Genomic DNA, 17,851 nt, shown 5'->3' on the forward strand with positions numbered 1-17,851 from the left:
GCTGTAAATGCACTGTGTTAACCAAACTAGCAGCTGGGCTTACTGTATGTGCACACCAAGAGCTGCAAAAGCTGCAAAGCAGCCGAGGTCACCCAAGTAGCACCACTATCCAAAATATTTTTGGCAGCTCAAGTCGCTCATGACGTCATACATTCGAACATTCGATCGTACTTGTCAATTTAAAGGAGCCGCAAAGCAGGTTACTGGCTGGAGCACAGCTCTCCAGCCCCAAAAGCTAGGCTACATGAGTAAAGAAAGAAATTGTCACATTCACATGAAACAAGGGAGATTAGCATGCTAGGTGTTATATTGCCATGGATGTATTCGCCACTAGTTTAAAAAATTCTTTCTTAATATCAACTCACAAGGCAAACCAACTACTTGGGACACGGCTTCCCATGCCTGCTCCTTTTGATTTCGGTCCCTATATATAAACAGGCTCGAATCATAAAGGACTCAGTGTCCAGCTACAGCAGTGATGAGCTTCTCTCTCATTTTGAAGTAGGAACAAATGTATGGTAGGAACTAAATTTTGCAGTCATTTGCAGTTGAAATGCGTCATAGCTAATTTGCATAAAGTTCACGACTCCCCAACTTTCATCTGAGGCTCTGGTCGCCAAAACGCGGACGCTTTGCAGCTTTTGCAGTCGTGGTCGCCGGTAACCATTGAAAATGAATTGAATCAGTTGTCTTTGCAGCTTTTGCAGCTCTTGGTGTGTACGTACAGCTAGAGTTAGCTCCACCCTCTTGGCAAAATATGGTCACTTCTGGCTTCAAAATCCAAGATGGTAAATGCCAAAATGCCAAACTCAAGGCTCAAAGCGGGAGTCCACAAACAAATGGGTGAGGTTTCAGTGTCTAAGTCCATTATACATTCAATGGATTAGCTTAGCTAAGACTTGGTGAAACAAATAACTTGGCTTTGCCCAAAGTAAAAGAAAGTACCAAAACCTCTAAACATTACTTATTAATAACTTTTATCTCATTTAATTCAAACAAAAATGTAAAAGTGACAATACTGTGGTTTTAATGGTAAACATAATTCTAAAAATAAACGAATAAGCAAAGGTCTGTGGATAAGCAACAGAACTGACTGTCCTTAAACCTGCTTTAGATTGAGAGTGGAGCACAGTGGAAGCATAGCACAAATTACTGATGCATTCAGTGCAGGATGCAGAGTTGTGGATATTACTAGGCCTACATTAAACTAAGATATTGATTTCATAATAAAATTAGGTTGGCTACAGTGGCTGTAAATGGCTACTTTTCATACAGGCTATTAAAGGCTTGTGGTGTGGATGGAAGAGATGTATCCAGAACAAAATAATAAAACAATATGACTATCTCATATGGCAATAGAACAGGCCCACATTTAAATGATTGATATTACCAGTACTGTTGATAAATACTATTATTTTTTGTATAACAGCTTTTCTCCTTTCTTTTACTTAGATTGAACACAATTAGCTTTCCCTACTGTAAAATTTACCCACCGCTCATAGTGCCAAAATGTCCACAGAAGTTTCTCAAACCATTCCTGTAGCATGATCCACTTCTCCACTGTTGACCCGTACATTAAGTATGTTTCAAAATTTTTGGAGGGTGTTTGTTGGCTAAGTTCTAAGTGGGGTTCTCTTGTCTATTTATGGTACTTTTTAATGACGTTCTTACAGTCAACATGCCTCTGTTTTGACTTCTAATCATCTTTTTCTACAGTACGTCACACAGCTAAAATGTTGAGTTGGCATGACATATGTGCACGTGCATGTTTGTGTGTGTGTGTGTGTGTGTGTGTATGTGCAGACACTGACCTGAAACATATCTGTGTTGGTGTCATGGGTGTACTCCACAATGACAGAGTGGCTCCGTGACAGTGTGTAGGAGATGCTGTGCTGGCTTTTGTTGCTGAGTGCCTGCCAATGGAAAAGACATTATCCAGGTCACATGACAAGGAGAGTTGAAGGTCTGGCCTCTGGGATAATCTACCCAGAGGACATATCCTATTCTAGAGGAACAACCCCAGCTCTAATTAAAATGACTGATATCATTCTATCAGCTGACTTATTGTTATGCTGAGGAGAGATCATCTAGTGTTAAGGTACAACGTGACAGGTGTTTTTTTTGTTTGTTTGTTTGTTTTCAACAACATGTAAGAGATAATTCAGAACATATACAATAGATCATATTTACAATGTATGCATACAATACAGTGTAGTGCTTTGAGCTAAATGCTAACATCAGCATGCTAACATACAACACGTAATTTTGATTTTCACCATCTCCTATAAGCTCAACACCGATGTAGACTAATAAGTGAATTGTTAACTGAAACCATTATCCATATATTATATATTTTAATGCCATATGTAGGAAAATGAAATATGACCATGAATAATATTCCGTAAATAAGAGTGTTTCAAGGCTATTTTTGGTTGACATTTTGGAAATCAAACTGCCAACACATGGTATTTAGTGGCCATTCACATAAAATGGCAAGAGTATATATTCATTAAAGAGAACATTTTTGAAAGTCCATGCTTATTAAAGGTGTGCTATGCAGGGATTGTCGCTGTTTGTAAAATGTATCATCAGCTAAAGAGAAAGTTAAAGTGAAAGCCAACCACAGATTCAGTCTTGTTGGCTGTATTTGCTTTTTTTCTGCGCTGCATCAGCAATTTTTGTAGCTTCCTTTTGGATGCATGCCGCTTACGGTCTGGCACCTGGTTGCTTACCTTTTTGTAAAGACTGTCCTAACTGTGAGTTAGTGCTTTCTTACTATCAACTCAGATTTTTCAAATGAATGTGTTGGTGTTACAGAAGAAATCGTCACTTTCACTGCTGATGTACTTTGTAATACATTTTTCTTTTGTTCTATATTCTAGAATCTAGAATAAAGAATGTGGTTCCTACCTGGGTCAGGGAAAACACCTCTTCATTTTGAATGACAACCTAAACTGTAACAATCAGTGCTGCGACTTCTCACCTTTGACACCAGAGGGGTTGAGACATTGTGGATAACATCAGGTTTGACCCCATTGGCTTTAGGTCTCTTATACAGGGCCAGGCGACTTCTTCTGCGACCCTTGTCCCCATTGGCCAGAGACCCATTGTGCCTGTGAAGCATAACCATAAATAAGCATAAACGTACTGACCTATGTAAGGGATAATGCTCTATGAGATGTACTATATCAAGAATTAATGGACACCCTGCAGTCAATTAGAATATTCAGCCATACCATGGTATAAAATAATGTCAATAACTGGGTTAAATTGATAATAAATGTATTGTGTGTTTTCCTGTTGTTAATTCTTTTCCAAATTCATGTTAGTTTATCTGTGTCAGTTCCACCTTGCAACACCAACATCTTTATCTTTCACATCATTCTGTCTTTCCCTTTGCCATATTTATAGCTGAGGAGTGCTCTGCAATCCAATTGGTCAAAGTCACAAAACTAAAGAAACACGTAGTGGAAGGCAAAAGAAATTTTAACATCCTAGTCTTTCTCTTAGGACTTCATGAGGCATCCCAACAGGGCATTGGTTGTCATCAACTATGACACACTACATGGGACAAAATGATGGTGGCACCCGATGCCCATTGTTGATCCTAATCCAAACTGACACCCAGCGTCTGCTAGGTCAGGTTATAATTGGGCTGATATCATGTAGCCTAACCTTAACAAGGGCTCTAAAACTGATCCCTGTGGGATGCCACACATGATTGCTCCTGGGTCTGTTAAGATTCCACCGATAACCTACAAACTATATGATTACATTGGTAAAATTTAAGCTAAATATCTACTTGGTTATCACACGCAATAAACTCAAATTTAATGCTGCATCAAATGCCTTTTGAAAGTCAAATAGGACCATACCTGTACATAATTCATTATCCATTATTAACCTGATTCTGTCAGTCAGGGTCAACAAGAGCTGACTCTGTGGAATGAGTTCTTGAACCCAGATTAGTACTTATATAGCACCAAACTGGTTATATACAACTCACTCTAAAATTAATGCCACCAGACAGGTCAAATATGATATCCCTTGATTTATTTCAGATTGGGTGAGTTATCCAGTATTACCAACCATAATTATTCCATATTATGCTGCATTTATAGTCACCAACACTCTCTGCAGTCATGTTCTGCTGGCCACAGAGCAGCCATGATTGGATGGATGCTGTAAGATGTCAGTGGCAGGTAATCCCCCCCTCTCTCTATAATCACATTGACAGTGAACCGCGCCACTCTCATCATCCATCAAGTGTTCATCATCCAGTGCATGGATCAATAGGTCGAAGAGTGGAAGCATATGTCTGTGTCTCTGTGCCTGGAATAGCACCATACCATGCCTTAGGGAAAGATATCCTTCCCTAGCACTCATATGCAATGCATAACATGTCTATGTGTTAGAAGTTCCACGTGGAAGTTGCGGTATAAATTTGCCACTGTGGCTCAGTGTGTGAATGATATCTTTGTGTGGAGTCAAATGAAGTGCTTTTCTCTTGAATAAGGGCCCGTTGTACGGTATTTTACAGTAGTAATATAGTTTCATTCACCTCAAAAGTCCCCGGCTTGTCTAACAGAGGAATCCCTAAGAGAAGTGAAGAGGTTTTTGTGAGGGCAACTGAAACAATGTCATACTAATCCAACACAGACGTAGAAGCACAAGCTGAATTGTTTCATCTAGCAAAGGCCTGCAATGAGAAAAAGGAGCTTATTCTTATTGTTCAAGGTGGGCAATTAACTCTGCATGTGCCTGGTAAACTACTGGATCCATCTGACTTACTACTAGTCACTGTTATTTTTAGACTAGTTAGGTTTCTAAATCAGTTACAGTGGTTTCATTCAATCAACATTTCGTTTCATTTCCAAATATTTTTTCCATTAAAATATGCCTGAAAATACACCTATCTGAATTTTTTGCGCAAAGATAAACCAGCTTGTTAATAATAATGATAATAATAATGGTAATAATTTACAGTACACAACATTAATGATAAGCTTACTGTTACCGATGAAACTTTGTGCAATCATGTTAACTAGCTAACACCTAATCACTGTGTTGCACCTATCCATAATGGCAAGGTAAACTAGTTAGCTAACATGTAGTACGGGGTCCCTGCTCCGTATCTCTTTCAGCCAAGGGGTCCTGAAAAATGTTGAAGACCCCTGACTTAGAGAAATAGCTTGATTAGGATGCTAAAATTAGGACATGGCTGGCCTAGCTTAGCATAAACACTGAAAGTAGGGGGAAGCAGCTAGCCTTCCTCTGTTGAAAGTTCAAAAATATACCAACCAACTAACCAGCCTCTTAAGATCACTAATCAACATGTTGTAAGCCTATCGTTTGATTATTTTCCATATAAACAGAAATGTAAAAATGAAAATTTGTGACTTATGTGCCTTCACATTAATATTTAGGATGTCCCAAGTAAGAAGCTAGACACCTTCAAAGGAAAAGTCTGACATCCTGAAAAATACTTGCATTCACTTTGAGAGATAGATGAAAAGATTGATACCACTCTCACATCTTTACAGAAAACATAAAGCTACAGCCAGCAGCTAGATAGCTTAGCTTAGCTTAGCACAAAGACTGGAAACCATGGATGTACAAAGAGAACTGGATTTATGGCATTGTAGGTGGGGCCCCATTTGAAAGTTACTCAGTGGCGCATAGAGCCAAAAAAGTTTGACTGGGGTCTTAAATTACTTGGAACCTTTGCATCATTGGACCCATGGAACAAGCGCTGCTAGCTGCTGGGCCACTTAAGCCCAACTTAAATGGCGATAAAATGATTAATCTTGCGGCTCTTACTTTTAAAATGTTATTGGTCCGAACGGATCAAATCCTGATAGAGAAATGAGTCATTTTTTAAGGGTTGTGACTCTTGAAAAAAATGTATGAGAATGATTTTCAGACATCTCTTCCACAATATAAGTCTTTAAGGAAAAGTCTTCTTGGGCCGAAATGTTGAACTATTTCTAAATAGAATGTGTTTATCCCTTTAGATTTAGGGTTTTCAGGCAAAGTGTTTATTTAACTGACACTATGCAACATGACTCTGACTTTGAGCATAGTCATTTCATAATCTGTCAGCGTTCTGCTTACAGACGTAAAATGAATACTTAAATGTACTCTCACACAGATCTGAATGTGCAAAACCAGAGTACAGGTGTTGCTTTGTTCACTGGCAAGACACAATTTGCATTTGCCTGTAAAGGAGTGCACTGAGCCATGGACAAATGTAAAACGAACACTTGGACCTATGGGGCCCTTGGGCCTTCAGAAGTCAATCCACGGATGATAGTAAGCAGACGATATTGTATTGTGTATCCCTCCATTTATCAGTTATATCTCAGGCGACATGTCAAGATGCCATTAGTCAGATTTTGGTGAAACCTTGGCTGCTAATACTTCACACTTCTACTGTTTTAACAATAACTCTAAGAGGTTGGTTACTTTGATTGGGTTGAACGGGGATTCCATATGATGCTCGTCTCAAACATTAAGGTTAATTTATAAAAAGCAACATTTGAAAAAGACCCAGTTACACACAGACACAAAGACCACATCATTATATAGTGACCTTATCCAGCCCATTCAAATTGGCTATAACTCATACTCAGTCGGACACTCATACTCAGCCACAGGCACACACATTAAGACAATGTACATCAGTAGATATGACACTTGAGTATCTCACCCTAAGACGATGAGCTCGCCGTACTTGACGGGCTCCTTGTCCTCAGGGAAGACTCCGTCGTGGGGTTGTGAGCTTGAGCCCAGAGGAGGCGAGGGCTGGCTCTTATTGCAGGATGGGCGCAGCTCCAGAGATGGCGGGGGACACAGCGCCTCTGAGCTACCCTCCAAAACCATGCCCACCGGCCACAACTGGGGCTCGCTGCTGGGGAGGGGAGGATGGAGGTTCAGAGAGAGAGAGAGAGAGAGAGAGAGAGAGAGAGAGAGAGAGTCAGAAAATCTTGTATTAGTGATCAAGGGACTTAATGTGTCAGAATAGCATGCGATAAAACACTAAAACACTGGATGACATCTGAAAGAAGTACACCAAATTTGGTAGAGAAAAATTAGAGAATGCGGTGGAAAATACCAGAATTATCTTGTTCTGATCTTTCTCACAGACACACTCCACATATGGTTGGTGTGTATGATTCTAGCTAGCTACAGCAGATGTCTATAAATACACATCAACTTTAGACTGTAAGTAGATATTTTCAAACGTATTTAATATATTCACAAATGCAGCTCTAACAGGTTCCGTATATAAAACACATCATAATAGCCCAGCTTGTAAACAGCACCATTATTAATAAAACCATAGAATGTGGAAAACTGAAGTCGTTATAACATCACCCACGTTTCAACAGGTACACTCTTAGAGAGGGTTCTAAAATGGTTCTTCCTGAGGGGCTGATGTTCTATCCAGAACCATGAGCTTCTGAAGAACCATTTTTTAAAGAAAGGGTTCTTCAAGGGTTCTTTGTAAGACTAAGGGTTCCATTCAGAACCCTTTCTGTAGGAAAGAACTCCTTCTTGAAAGCATGGTTCAAGGTTGAAGGTTTCTTTATTAGAACCACAAGGTAAATTCATTGCTCAGACAAGAAATTCATCATTCCAAAACAAGACATCACAGCAATACAGATTTGCAGGACATTAAAACAAAATACAGTACAGGCCAAAAGTTTGGACACACCTTCTCATTCAATGCGTTTTCTTTATTTTCATGACTATTTACATTGTAGATTCTCACTGAAGGCATCAAAACTATGAATGAACACATGTGGAGTTATGTACTTAACAAAAAAAGGTGAAATAACTGAAAACATGCTTTATATTCTAGTTTCTTCAAAATAGCCACCCTCTGATTACTGCTTTGCACACTCTTGGCATTCTCTCCATGAGCTTCAAGAGGTAGTCACCTGAAATGGTTTTCCAACAGTCTTGAAGGAGTTCCCAGAGGTGTTTAGCACTTGTTGGCCCCTTTGCCTTCACTCTGCGGTCCAGCTCACCCCAAACCATCTCGATTGGGTTCAGGTCCGGTGACTGTGGAGGCCAGGTCATCTGCTGCAGCACTCCATCACTCTCCTTCTTGGTCAAATAGCCCTTACGCAACCTGGAGGTGTGTTTGGGGTCATTGTCCTGTTGAAAAATAAATGATCGTCCAACTAAACGCAAACCGGATAGGATGGCATGTCGCTGCAGGATGCTGTGGTAGCCATGCTGGTTCAGTGTGCCTTCAATTTTGAATAAATCCCCAACAGTGTCACCAGCAAAACACCCCCACACCATCACACCTCCTCCTCCATGCTTCACAGTGGGAACCAGGCACGTGGAATCCATCCGTTCACCTTTTCTGCGTCTCACAAAGACACGGCGGTTGGAACCAAAGATCTCAAATTTGGACTCATCAGACCAAAGCACAGATTTCCACTGGTCTAATGTCCATTCCTTGTGTTTCTTGGCCCAAACAAATCTCTTCTGCTTGTTAACAGTGGTTTCCTAGCAGCTATTTGACCATGAAGGCCTGATTCGCGCAGTCTCCTCTTAACAGTTGTTCTAGAGATGGGTCTGCTGCTAGAACTCTGTGTGGCATTCATCTGGTCTCTGATCTGAGCTGCTGTTAACTTGCGATTTCTGAGGCTGGTGACTCGGATGAACTTATCCTCAGAAGCAGAGGTGACTCTTGGTCTTCCTTTCCTGGGTCGGTCCTCATGTGTGCCAGTTTCGTTGTGGCGCTTGATGGTTTTTGCGACTCCACTTGGGGACACATTTAAAGTTTTTGCAATTTTCCGGACTGACTGACCTTCATTTCTTAAAGTAATGATGACCACTCGTTTTTCTTTAGTTAGCTGATTGGTTCTTGCCATAATATGGATTTTAACAGTTGTCCAATAGGGCTGTCGGCTGTGTATTAACCTGACTTCTGCACAACACAACTGATGGTCCCAACCCCATTGATAAAGCAAGAAATTCCACTAATTAACCCTGATAAGGCACACCTGTGAAGTGGAAACCATTTCAGGTGACTACCTCTTGAAGCTCATGGAGAGAATGCCAAGAGTGTGCAAAGCAGTAATCAGAGCAAAGGGTGGCTATTTTGAAGAAACTAGAATATAAAACATGTTTTCAGTTATTTCACCTTTTTTTGTTAAGTACATAACTCCACATGTGTTCATTCATAGTTTTGATGCCTTCAGTGAGAATCTGCAATGTAAATAGTCATGAAAATAAAGAAAACGCATTGAATGAGAAGGTGTGTCCAAACTTTTGGCCTGTACTGTATGTTATAACAAGTATCATGCAGTATCAAAAATGGTAACAAAAAGTGGTGCAGTGGTAGTTGATGAGATGGGCGTACTACTGGGTAGTAGGGGAGGGAATCACCAGAGGATCTACAATACGATATTATCACGATACTTAAGTCACGATACAATATTATTGCAATTTTAAGTATGTTGTGATATGCTGAATATATTGAAAGTTTGCAGTCTGTTCATCTCACTTCAGACATGGTGACAGACATTAATGGTTTATCTAATAAAAACAAAATGGATACTTGGCACTGTGTGATGATACAATACTACAACACAAAAATATCACGATGTTATGCTGTATGGATTTTTTCCCCAACCCCTCCTAGGAAGATGGGCAGGTCACCGAGGAGGAAGTGGGTACACTCTCCTATACATATTCCTTCCTATATATTATTTTGGCTGAGAGGTGGGTATATTGTAAGTGGCCAGAAAAAGAAAGGGGTATACCCTGTATACCTGTGGATACCCTCTACTACACCACTGGTAAGTACAAGAACTAAGTTCATGACAAAGTGCTGAGCATACACAGACAACCTTACCCATGCACTCACGTTTTTTTTCCCATCATGTTTTATTTATTTATTTTTTTCATTACGGGTACCTGTCATTTGTATTAGGTTCTAATTTGGAACCTAGTTTTGGTTCCCAACCCTACTGCACCACTGGAATATTAAAAGCTGTAGTAGGAGTGATTTCACTAAGCCTTTATCAAAGGTTCTACCAGGAACCACAAAGGGTTCTCCTACAGGGACAAGCCGAAGAACCCTATATTGTTTTAGTTGGCACCGTTATTTCTAAGAGTGTACTGTTGAAGCCTTGGGTTGTGTTTAACTGGCATCTTCAGTCATTTGAGAGTGATACCTTTAGAGAAGAGAGCTAACAGCCCTGATTCAGCACTTGATTTTATTTGCCAGTTAGGTGCAATGATGGGGGTCATTGTCCCATATGTGGATATTGGCCACACTGATAAATATCAGTCACAGTCCTTTACATTTGCATCCATTTTGAAAACAAAACCAAAATAGCCAACAAATGTAATTCAGGAATAATTGGCTGAATGTGTGTTATTACTGCAGCACAGGATGGGTGGCCAGCTTCAGTCTTTGTGACGTTAGCTCTTCTGGCAATTGTCATCCTCTTTATGTGACTGAAGTGCTTTCTGTTTGCTGACCCAGGGCCTTAACAAAACAGCCGGCCCATCCTAATATGATTGGATGGGCACTAGCGATCCAGTTTTTTCCACAAAGGCAGATAAACTGATACCTGCACCTATGAACCCTGTTAATTTACGATGCATGTGTTGCAAGTGATGTGGAGCCCAGAAAGGAGGGCTGGAGACAAGTATACCCCCTTAATAGACTTTTACTGTTAACCACCAGATAACCATCAACTGACAATCTGTCGTATCCAAGATTCTTAAGGAAGCCCAGGAGGCGTGCAACCTCTCCCTGAACAGCCGCCACCAAACAGAGAGGTGGAGCAGCTTCACGATTACTTTCAGTACTACAGTTTTATTACAATGCCATTCCAAAGGTTTTGATTGCAGTCCTGTCAAATCAAACTAGGAGCCTGAAATTAAAACACCTTGGACTCAAGATACAATTTTCTGATTCAGAAATCCATAATACACCAATAAAATATCAATGGAAAGCATTTAATTAACCAGTGAGAGAGTAGAGGAAATGTGAATATTATGCTAAGAGGAGTGGGATCATTTCTACCACATACAGTATGAGTCACTGTGTGGATATTTTGACATTCGTTTTACACAAGTCAAACAAAGCTCAATCCCTGTCTCTGCACACAGGTTCTAAGCCAGTTCTTAATGCTCAAGCCTATTATTAATCAAAAGTGGGCGAGACCACCTACACGGTGGAAAGCGAGCGGTGCAAAAGCATGACAAAGCCCTTCAAGCTTTGTTCTCCCTTTGAGCAGATTAGATAATCATCCTGGGAATGTGAACGTAATAATACAAAAAAATACTATCCCATGTTTGGACGCATTCCTCTTCCTTTCCTGTTTGATTTGTCTGTGTCAGCATTAAGGAACGGTCCTTTTAGATCATCGTCCGCACAAAACTAACCCACATGGACTACACTACCAGTGAGTGAATTGCGTGGTCGCTTTTAGGCGTGATTGAATTTTGGCCTTCTGATGGGGTCCGATGAGGAGAATACCTCCTCATAATCAGATGACGGATGGCAGTAGGAAGATTCAGGCAGCCAGTGGCCATTTCATTACCCAGGCTCTCTGTTGCCCTGGCTGGATATTGAGCGGTGGAAACGATGCAGAGGTGGAGGCAGAGTGGACTCATGGGAGCCTGGGTGGACAGAAGCAAATGAGGGGAGAGGGAAGAGGATAAGAGCGAGAAGAAGAAGTAGAGAATAGAGATGAAATAGAAAACGGGGCTTCCTCTGGGTGGCACTATGCCACATCGGTTGTAGGGAACTTCCAGGGCCCTCTATATCCTGACAAAGGATACTTAATATATTTATGGTCTCAAAATGAATTTTCTAAAAATCTAAACACTGATGTTCATCCAAAATGTATCCTCCCAATGCCACATGGACTGTGAATCCGTTGAGTAACCAATCCGCTTAACATGCTCAGTACTGGTCCATAATATCAATCTGGATTGGATTGGTGCATCCCTAAGAAAAAATAAGATCAGAAAAAAACCTGTGTTCCATCCTGTCACAACGTGATCTCATCTCTTCTCTTCATATTATGGTGCTTGGGCAGAAGCTCCCAGCCTTTATACACTGAATCTAGATGCAGGGGGGCAGCAGTAGCCAACAAAACTAGTTGGTTAGGGTTAGGAAAAGATCGTGGTTGACGTTAGTTATGAAGTTTACTCATGTAACTAACGACTCATGTGTCAACATAGCTTAATGTTGACTTTTATTTTCACACAGGACATGAACAACAGTCTCCTGGGTCAAAGTCCTGGGCTTGTTGGACCCATCCACCTCTACTCCCGCCCGCCCTAAGCGGACTCTCTAGCTCTTTATTCTATGTCTGGTGCTCTGACCATCTAATAATGACATGGCTTACATTGGAGTTGGATGAAAGCCTGTTGCACCTCATACAGCAAAAGGGTGCATTATGCATCTGTATGTGACAGAGTGCCACTGACTCAGCGGCTTTTGTTCATGCCCTGGGCTGCCCTTAAGCTTGAAAGTTCATTCCTGATAGTATTTCAACAGATAATCTTAATTTGAGGTCCAATGGCTTGCTTTTGTCAGAGCCTTCATTTGTTTCTCATGGTCTTCATCAGTGAATTTCTTGCCTTCAACCACTTGTTTTTAAGTGATTAAAGTTCCATATGTAGATCACGCGATGACAACTTAGCAAACTCCATGACAACTGAGGCAATGACTCAATGAATTATAGTTGAAGGCTTCAGAAAAACCTGGTAAGTGGACCTTGATTAAATGTCAAATTATATTTTACCACTAAGAGTGAGGGTTCTTTCTTCAATCAATACTAATGATTTCTGCCAGGTAGAAGTCCAAAGGGAAGCTAACAATGGCAGAGTCTGCTACACATGCTAAAAGTGAGGACATTGTTGCTAGCTAACTGCTAACACTGTTTTCATGACTGAATTTGAAAATAAATTTTAGCTAATGAAAAAAAAAAAAAAAAAAAAAATGGAGACAAACACCAGAACTGGAATCATCTGTACAAAAGGTGACCAACTGTGTTGGAACATAGCTGGGTCTTTGATGAAAATTATTTGTCAGTAAAGTTTCTTCTCTTTGGTATGATTTTATTTTTCATTAGTTTAAATTGGTTAATCTTAGGATCCTTGACCAATTTTAATTCATTTTGGCAGTTGTGCCTGTTTTGTTTCCAATTGCAACAACGCATTTTGAAATTACAACAGCTTTGATGTGTGTTCCTGAAAAGCCTCTTCTCCAAAGCAATGGTGGCTGAGGCTCATGGGTGTCATGGTAGGGGAACACCACCTGAATTAAGAATTCCAATATATTATTTCCATGACCTAGAAAGGTTTGTGAATATGTGAACATGAGCTACTCTGTCTCAGAGCTAGACACCAGGGAAATAAATCTCAAACTTGTGATGTCATCCAGAATAAACATGTCTGGTTGTGTTTAGAAGCTCTTAATGAGGATTTTTAAGGTAAAAAGTGCCGCTTTTCTCTGTTACACTAATTTCCTGGCTACACTGATGGTGCAGAGATGCCAAGATACGGAAGACACAGAAACACTGACCAACCAGAGCAGATTGGGCTTTTTCAGTGGGTGTGCTTAAAGAAACAGGTTGAGTACAGGTGTTCTGGCACAGACAGTATGAGGAAAATTGTGACTTGACCATTAAAACATGTAAATGTTCTACTATAAACCTTAAATACAAACATGAACCTTAAAATGAGCATAATAAGTCCTAAAGTAGATAACACCACAGCAAATTGCAGGAATGATTAACCTGTCTGATCAGGTGAGAGGTTAATAAATATTTCACTCCAAACGTGCTCCATTCTTCTTTTGTACTTTTCTCAGACGCTGCACTGTAAATGATCTAACTGAGCAGAATTACCATGAGGATAATCTATAAAAGCAAAAGAGGCATGACTGCCATGGGTGGATGAGTGGATGTAGACGAGAAGGAGGAGGAGGAGGACTGGGAGGTGGGAGCCAGAAGAGGAGGAGTGAAGTGGGTTTGAAGGGCAAGGAGAGGTGAAGGAAAGAAATGAAAGAAGGGGCAGATGTGAGATGCTGCTGGTCTCCTGGATACACACACACACACACACACACACACACATCTGTGTGGATGATGAAGAGAGGAGGGAAATGAGGAAGAAGAGAGCGAGGCGGAGGGTGTGTGTGTGTGTGTGTGTGTGTGTGTGTGTGTGTGTGTGTGTGTTTGGGTGTATGTGTTAGCAAGCGCATGCGCGGAAGTGGCTGGCTTTGGCAGGGTGATGGATTGCCTGTTCTGTGCCACGCATTTTCTAATCAACCCACAGCCACATCCTGGGGGTGGAGAGAGAGAGAGAGAGAGAGAGAGAGAGAGAGAGAGAGAGAGGAGTGAAACAAAGAAAAGCTGTCTGACAAAGGAAGACAAAGGAAGGAGAGAATAATAGAGAGAAATAGATAAAGGGAATGCAGTTCATAGGAGCAGAGTGGAGTGGCTGGAGGGTCTGTGGTAGGAAAGGCTGCTTCTGTTGCTGCTGCTGATGGTGCTCAGGCTAAACACACTCACACACTATTACACAACACAACACACTGCAAATAACACCGCCCTGTGAACCACGCAAAGCCAACGAACCAGAACCACGCAACATAACACACTGTATCACAGCGATGTAATACTACACATCACAGTGCTGTGCATACAATTCAATTCAGGGTGATGTAACAAAACCACACACAATACACCACAACACAACTATACACATCACAATCTAATACAGTGATTTTCAAGACCAAATTCAATGTATTTACTCAAGAGTTAAAAAAATCCCTTATTGGCTGATATTACTATTATAACATAAACAAACATGTTTAATGAGGATTGTCATCTATACAACACTAATCAGTTTAGTATTGCTAGAAGCATGGCTCTATAATGTTTGTCACTTGGCTGGTCCACCATTTAGATCCACACTGAAAATCTTTGTGCTTAGTGGTAAGTAGCAAACATTAGCATGCTAACACACTAAACTAAGACAGCAATCCAGCTGAGACATATACCATTATAGCTGCAGACACATTTTATTTGTAGCGTACATAACACCCCCCTATAAACCGAGCCCACCATTACTACAACACAAACTCACCATCCTGACGGGTATCCAAACTGTGCTACAATGAGACACTGCAGTGAATAAATATAAAGCCAAAAGAAGCAATAATCCACTTTATAATCCATTATAAATGAACACGTGATAGTTAGCTATCAAGTAATTTTGTCGGTGCTTCCACTTCCAGGCCAAGGGTTGAAGGGGGCAAATCACGGACTGATGTGTAGATGTGTTGGGCAAGTCATGTAGCTAGTTGGGTTACGTAGCTGCTCCAGTTGCTGCTACCTCCTCCACCCAGCAGGCCACCAATGTCTGTAGAGGTTGGTATTTTGTTGAATTCAGGTTGTGACATTCAGGTGACCAAAAATTCATTGTTAGGACAACGTTTAACGCAAACAACAATTTAACGTAGAATACTGATGACAGATATGACAATATTTTGTTGGTTTTAATTTGTGTTAAGTACCAAAAATCCATTGTCTTCCAAACATCTGCAAAACATCATGTTAACATCCATACAACATTAAATTTAACGTTGTTAGACATGTAAAATTTCATCAACCCAAAAGTCATTCCAATCAAAATATAACACCTGTCCAACATAACAGATGTCTGGTGCCTGCTGTTAACAATGGTAAACATGACCTAAACATTAGAATGAGCTAAACCACTATGAGCATGTTAGCATGATGACATATGCATTAAGATCATGACACCACTGTGCCTAAAGAAGACACAGAGCTAGAACTGCTGTAGACTCTTAGACTTGTTATCTTAACAATGTCTCAGATGGCTACATATTTTACAGCTGCTTCTGTGATGAGTCCATAGAGAACTACAACCAACTCTTAAGCTCTGATAAAGCCACTGTACACTACCTGCTCAGCACCAAACAGCAGACAGACACAGTTAGGGACTGGCTGGGAACATAGTGGAGCATTTAACTGCTAAAGAGACAATATTTTTCTCAGGGGTTGGTGAAGACCAAAAACAGAGCCAAAAGAGAGTGAATATTGGACTCACAATCAAAACATGAAAACAAAAACACAACTCCAAATGGATACTAATGTTGCTCTGTAACTGCTGGGTATGTGAATTGGCATGTGTTTTCTTGGTGGCAGGACCATTTTAGGAGGTGGTACATAAAAACTGTGTATACTATCATATCATCATTGGTTTTGATATTGTAGCTCAAAATCCTCCCCCATCCTGTTTTTCTTAAACATTTGTAGTCTTCTTTTCTTTTTCTGGCATCCCTCTCCTTCACTCCCAGCATTCACTCTCTCTAACCGCCCACTGCAGGGGTAGGACGAGTGTGTGTTGAGTGTGTGGGAGAGAAAGAAAGAAAGAAAGAAAGGAAGAGTCAAATTTGTCTCTTCCCGAAACAAATGAACAGAGAGCTAAATATACTCCAACTGACAAATGAACTCTGCAGTGAATTATGGCCTCATGACAAAACTCATCACACTATTTCTCCTCTTCAACCTGTTTAAATAAAGATTTTCCACTTCTGTCTTCACATGTATTCTTAGTAACTGGAATTGAGACAGTGCTTTTGGTTGTGAAGTCATAAAGGGAGCATTACAGTCTGACTACATCTAATTAAAATGTGACAATAAGGGCAGATGGATTTTTTAATCCAACATATAACGGTGGGAAATCAGACACAGATTGATTGTGTATGTTTTCATATTTGAAAGCATGACAGAGCCAGAAAGCCTGCCTGCTACATATTATATAATACTTTATACTGTACAAATCCTAAGCCAGTGTTATGAACGGGTCTGTTACCCTCCCCCACTACTAAATCCAGCCTCCGTTCCTTTCACTTTTCTATTTCTGCTTACATTTCGTTCCATTCAATTTTTCAAAAATTCACCTGCGGCATTTTATGGGTTTACTTTAAGTTTGTTTATTGATATTTACGGAGTAAATCTAACCTAGCACCAGACATCTGAATCACCCATATCTCAGATTTCTTTTTTGGCAATTCAAGTGCTGGTGTTGACTAGTTGTGCATAGCCAGACTTATCTCCACACGTTTATGCCAGTGCTGGAAAAAGATCTGCTTTGGCATCCAAGGGTGTAGGTCAACGTAATAGCATTGGGAAGACAGATACGAAACAAGAGGTCTCATGAAAATCAAACACCTTCATTCTGGTAAGTTTCTGGCATAAATTTGTGCCTTAAGTCTTTAATTATATCAAAATAAAGTCCTGTGCTAATGTCGTGTTTTTATCAGGTGAGACAAATGCACAATATTGAGGGTGACAAGTCTCCTGCATCCCTCCCTGAAATCTACACCCATGAACTCTTCGTAATTCTGTACTAAAAAAACACAATCGTCCAGCAGGGGTAAGCCCAGGATGCAGCGACAGTGCCCTTGCAAAACGACAGCAGACAGCGGATGTGGAGGAAAACTCCCACTGAAATAGGCAGCCAATGGCAGGCGTATATGCATAGTCTACATCCGGTGAGTCAGACTAGGTGTGGACCAATTTGAGCTTTGTTGGTGGAAATAAGAATGGGGACATTATCATCTCACATAGCTATCTTTGTACCTAGCTACAACTATAAAATATTGTGACATGTGGACGTGATAAATGTAGCTCCTCCATTTGAGGACCTGTCAGACTCATATAAAAGGAAGAATGGCAAAATTGATGATTAACATTTACTGATATATCCTCCAGCTCCAAAACCCTGGATCCTACATTTCCCATGATGCAATTTAATATGGTCTTTTTAT

At 40.5% G+C, this 17,851-nt stretch overlaps 1 protein-coding gene across 3 annotated transcripts in view; it reads right to left on the reverse strand.

The window, feature by feature from the left end:
- Positions 1 to 17,851, reverse strand: part of peli3 (pellino E3 ubiquitin protein ligase family member 3) — a 47,113-nt gene that overhangs the window by 12,592 nt on the left and 16,670 nt on the right. For 2 of the 3 annotated variants that reach the window (XM_049567878.1, XM_049567877.1), the window contains exons 2-4: positions 6,710 to 6,907; positions 2,984 to 3,113; positions 1,812 to 1,913 (exon numbers count right to left, since the gene is read on the reverse strand). In XM_049567878.1, coding sequence (XP_049423835.1) covers positions 1,812 to 1,913; positions 2,984 to 3,113; positions 6,710 to 6,882 — 405 coding nt within the window. In that variant the 5' untranslated portion in view covers positions 6,883 to 6,907. Of the gene's footprint in view, positions 1 to 1,811; positions 1,914 to 2,983; positions 3,114 to 6,709; positions 6,911 to 17,851 lie in introns of all 3 variants that reach the window. The other variant, XM_049567876.1, reaches the window with a different exon arrangement.

The sequence above is a fragment of the Epinephelus fuscoguttatus genome, linkage group LG23 (assembly GCF_011397635.1).
Source record: "Epinephelus fuscoguttatus linkage group LG23, E.fuscoguttatus.final_Chr_v1".
Taxonomy (NCBI): Eukaryota; Metazoa; Chordata; class Actinopteri; order Perciformes; family Serranidae; genus Epinephelus; species Epinephelus fuscoguttatus.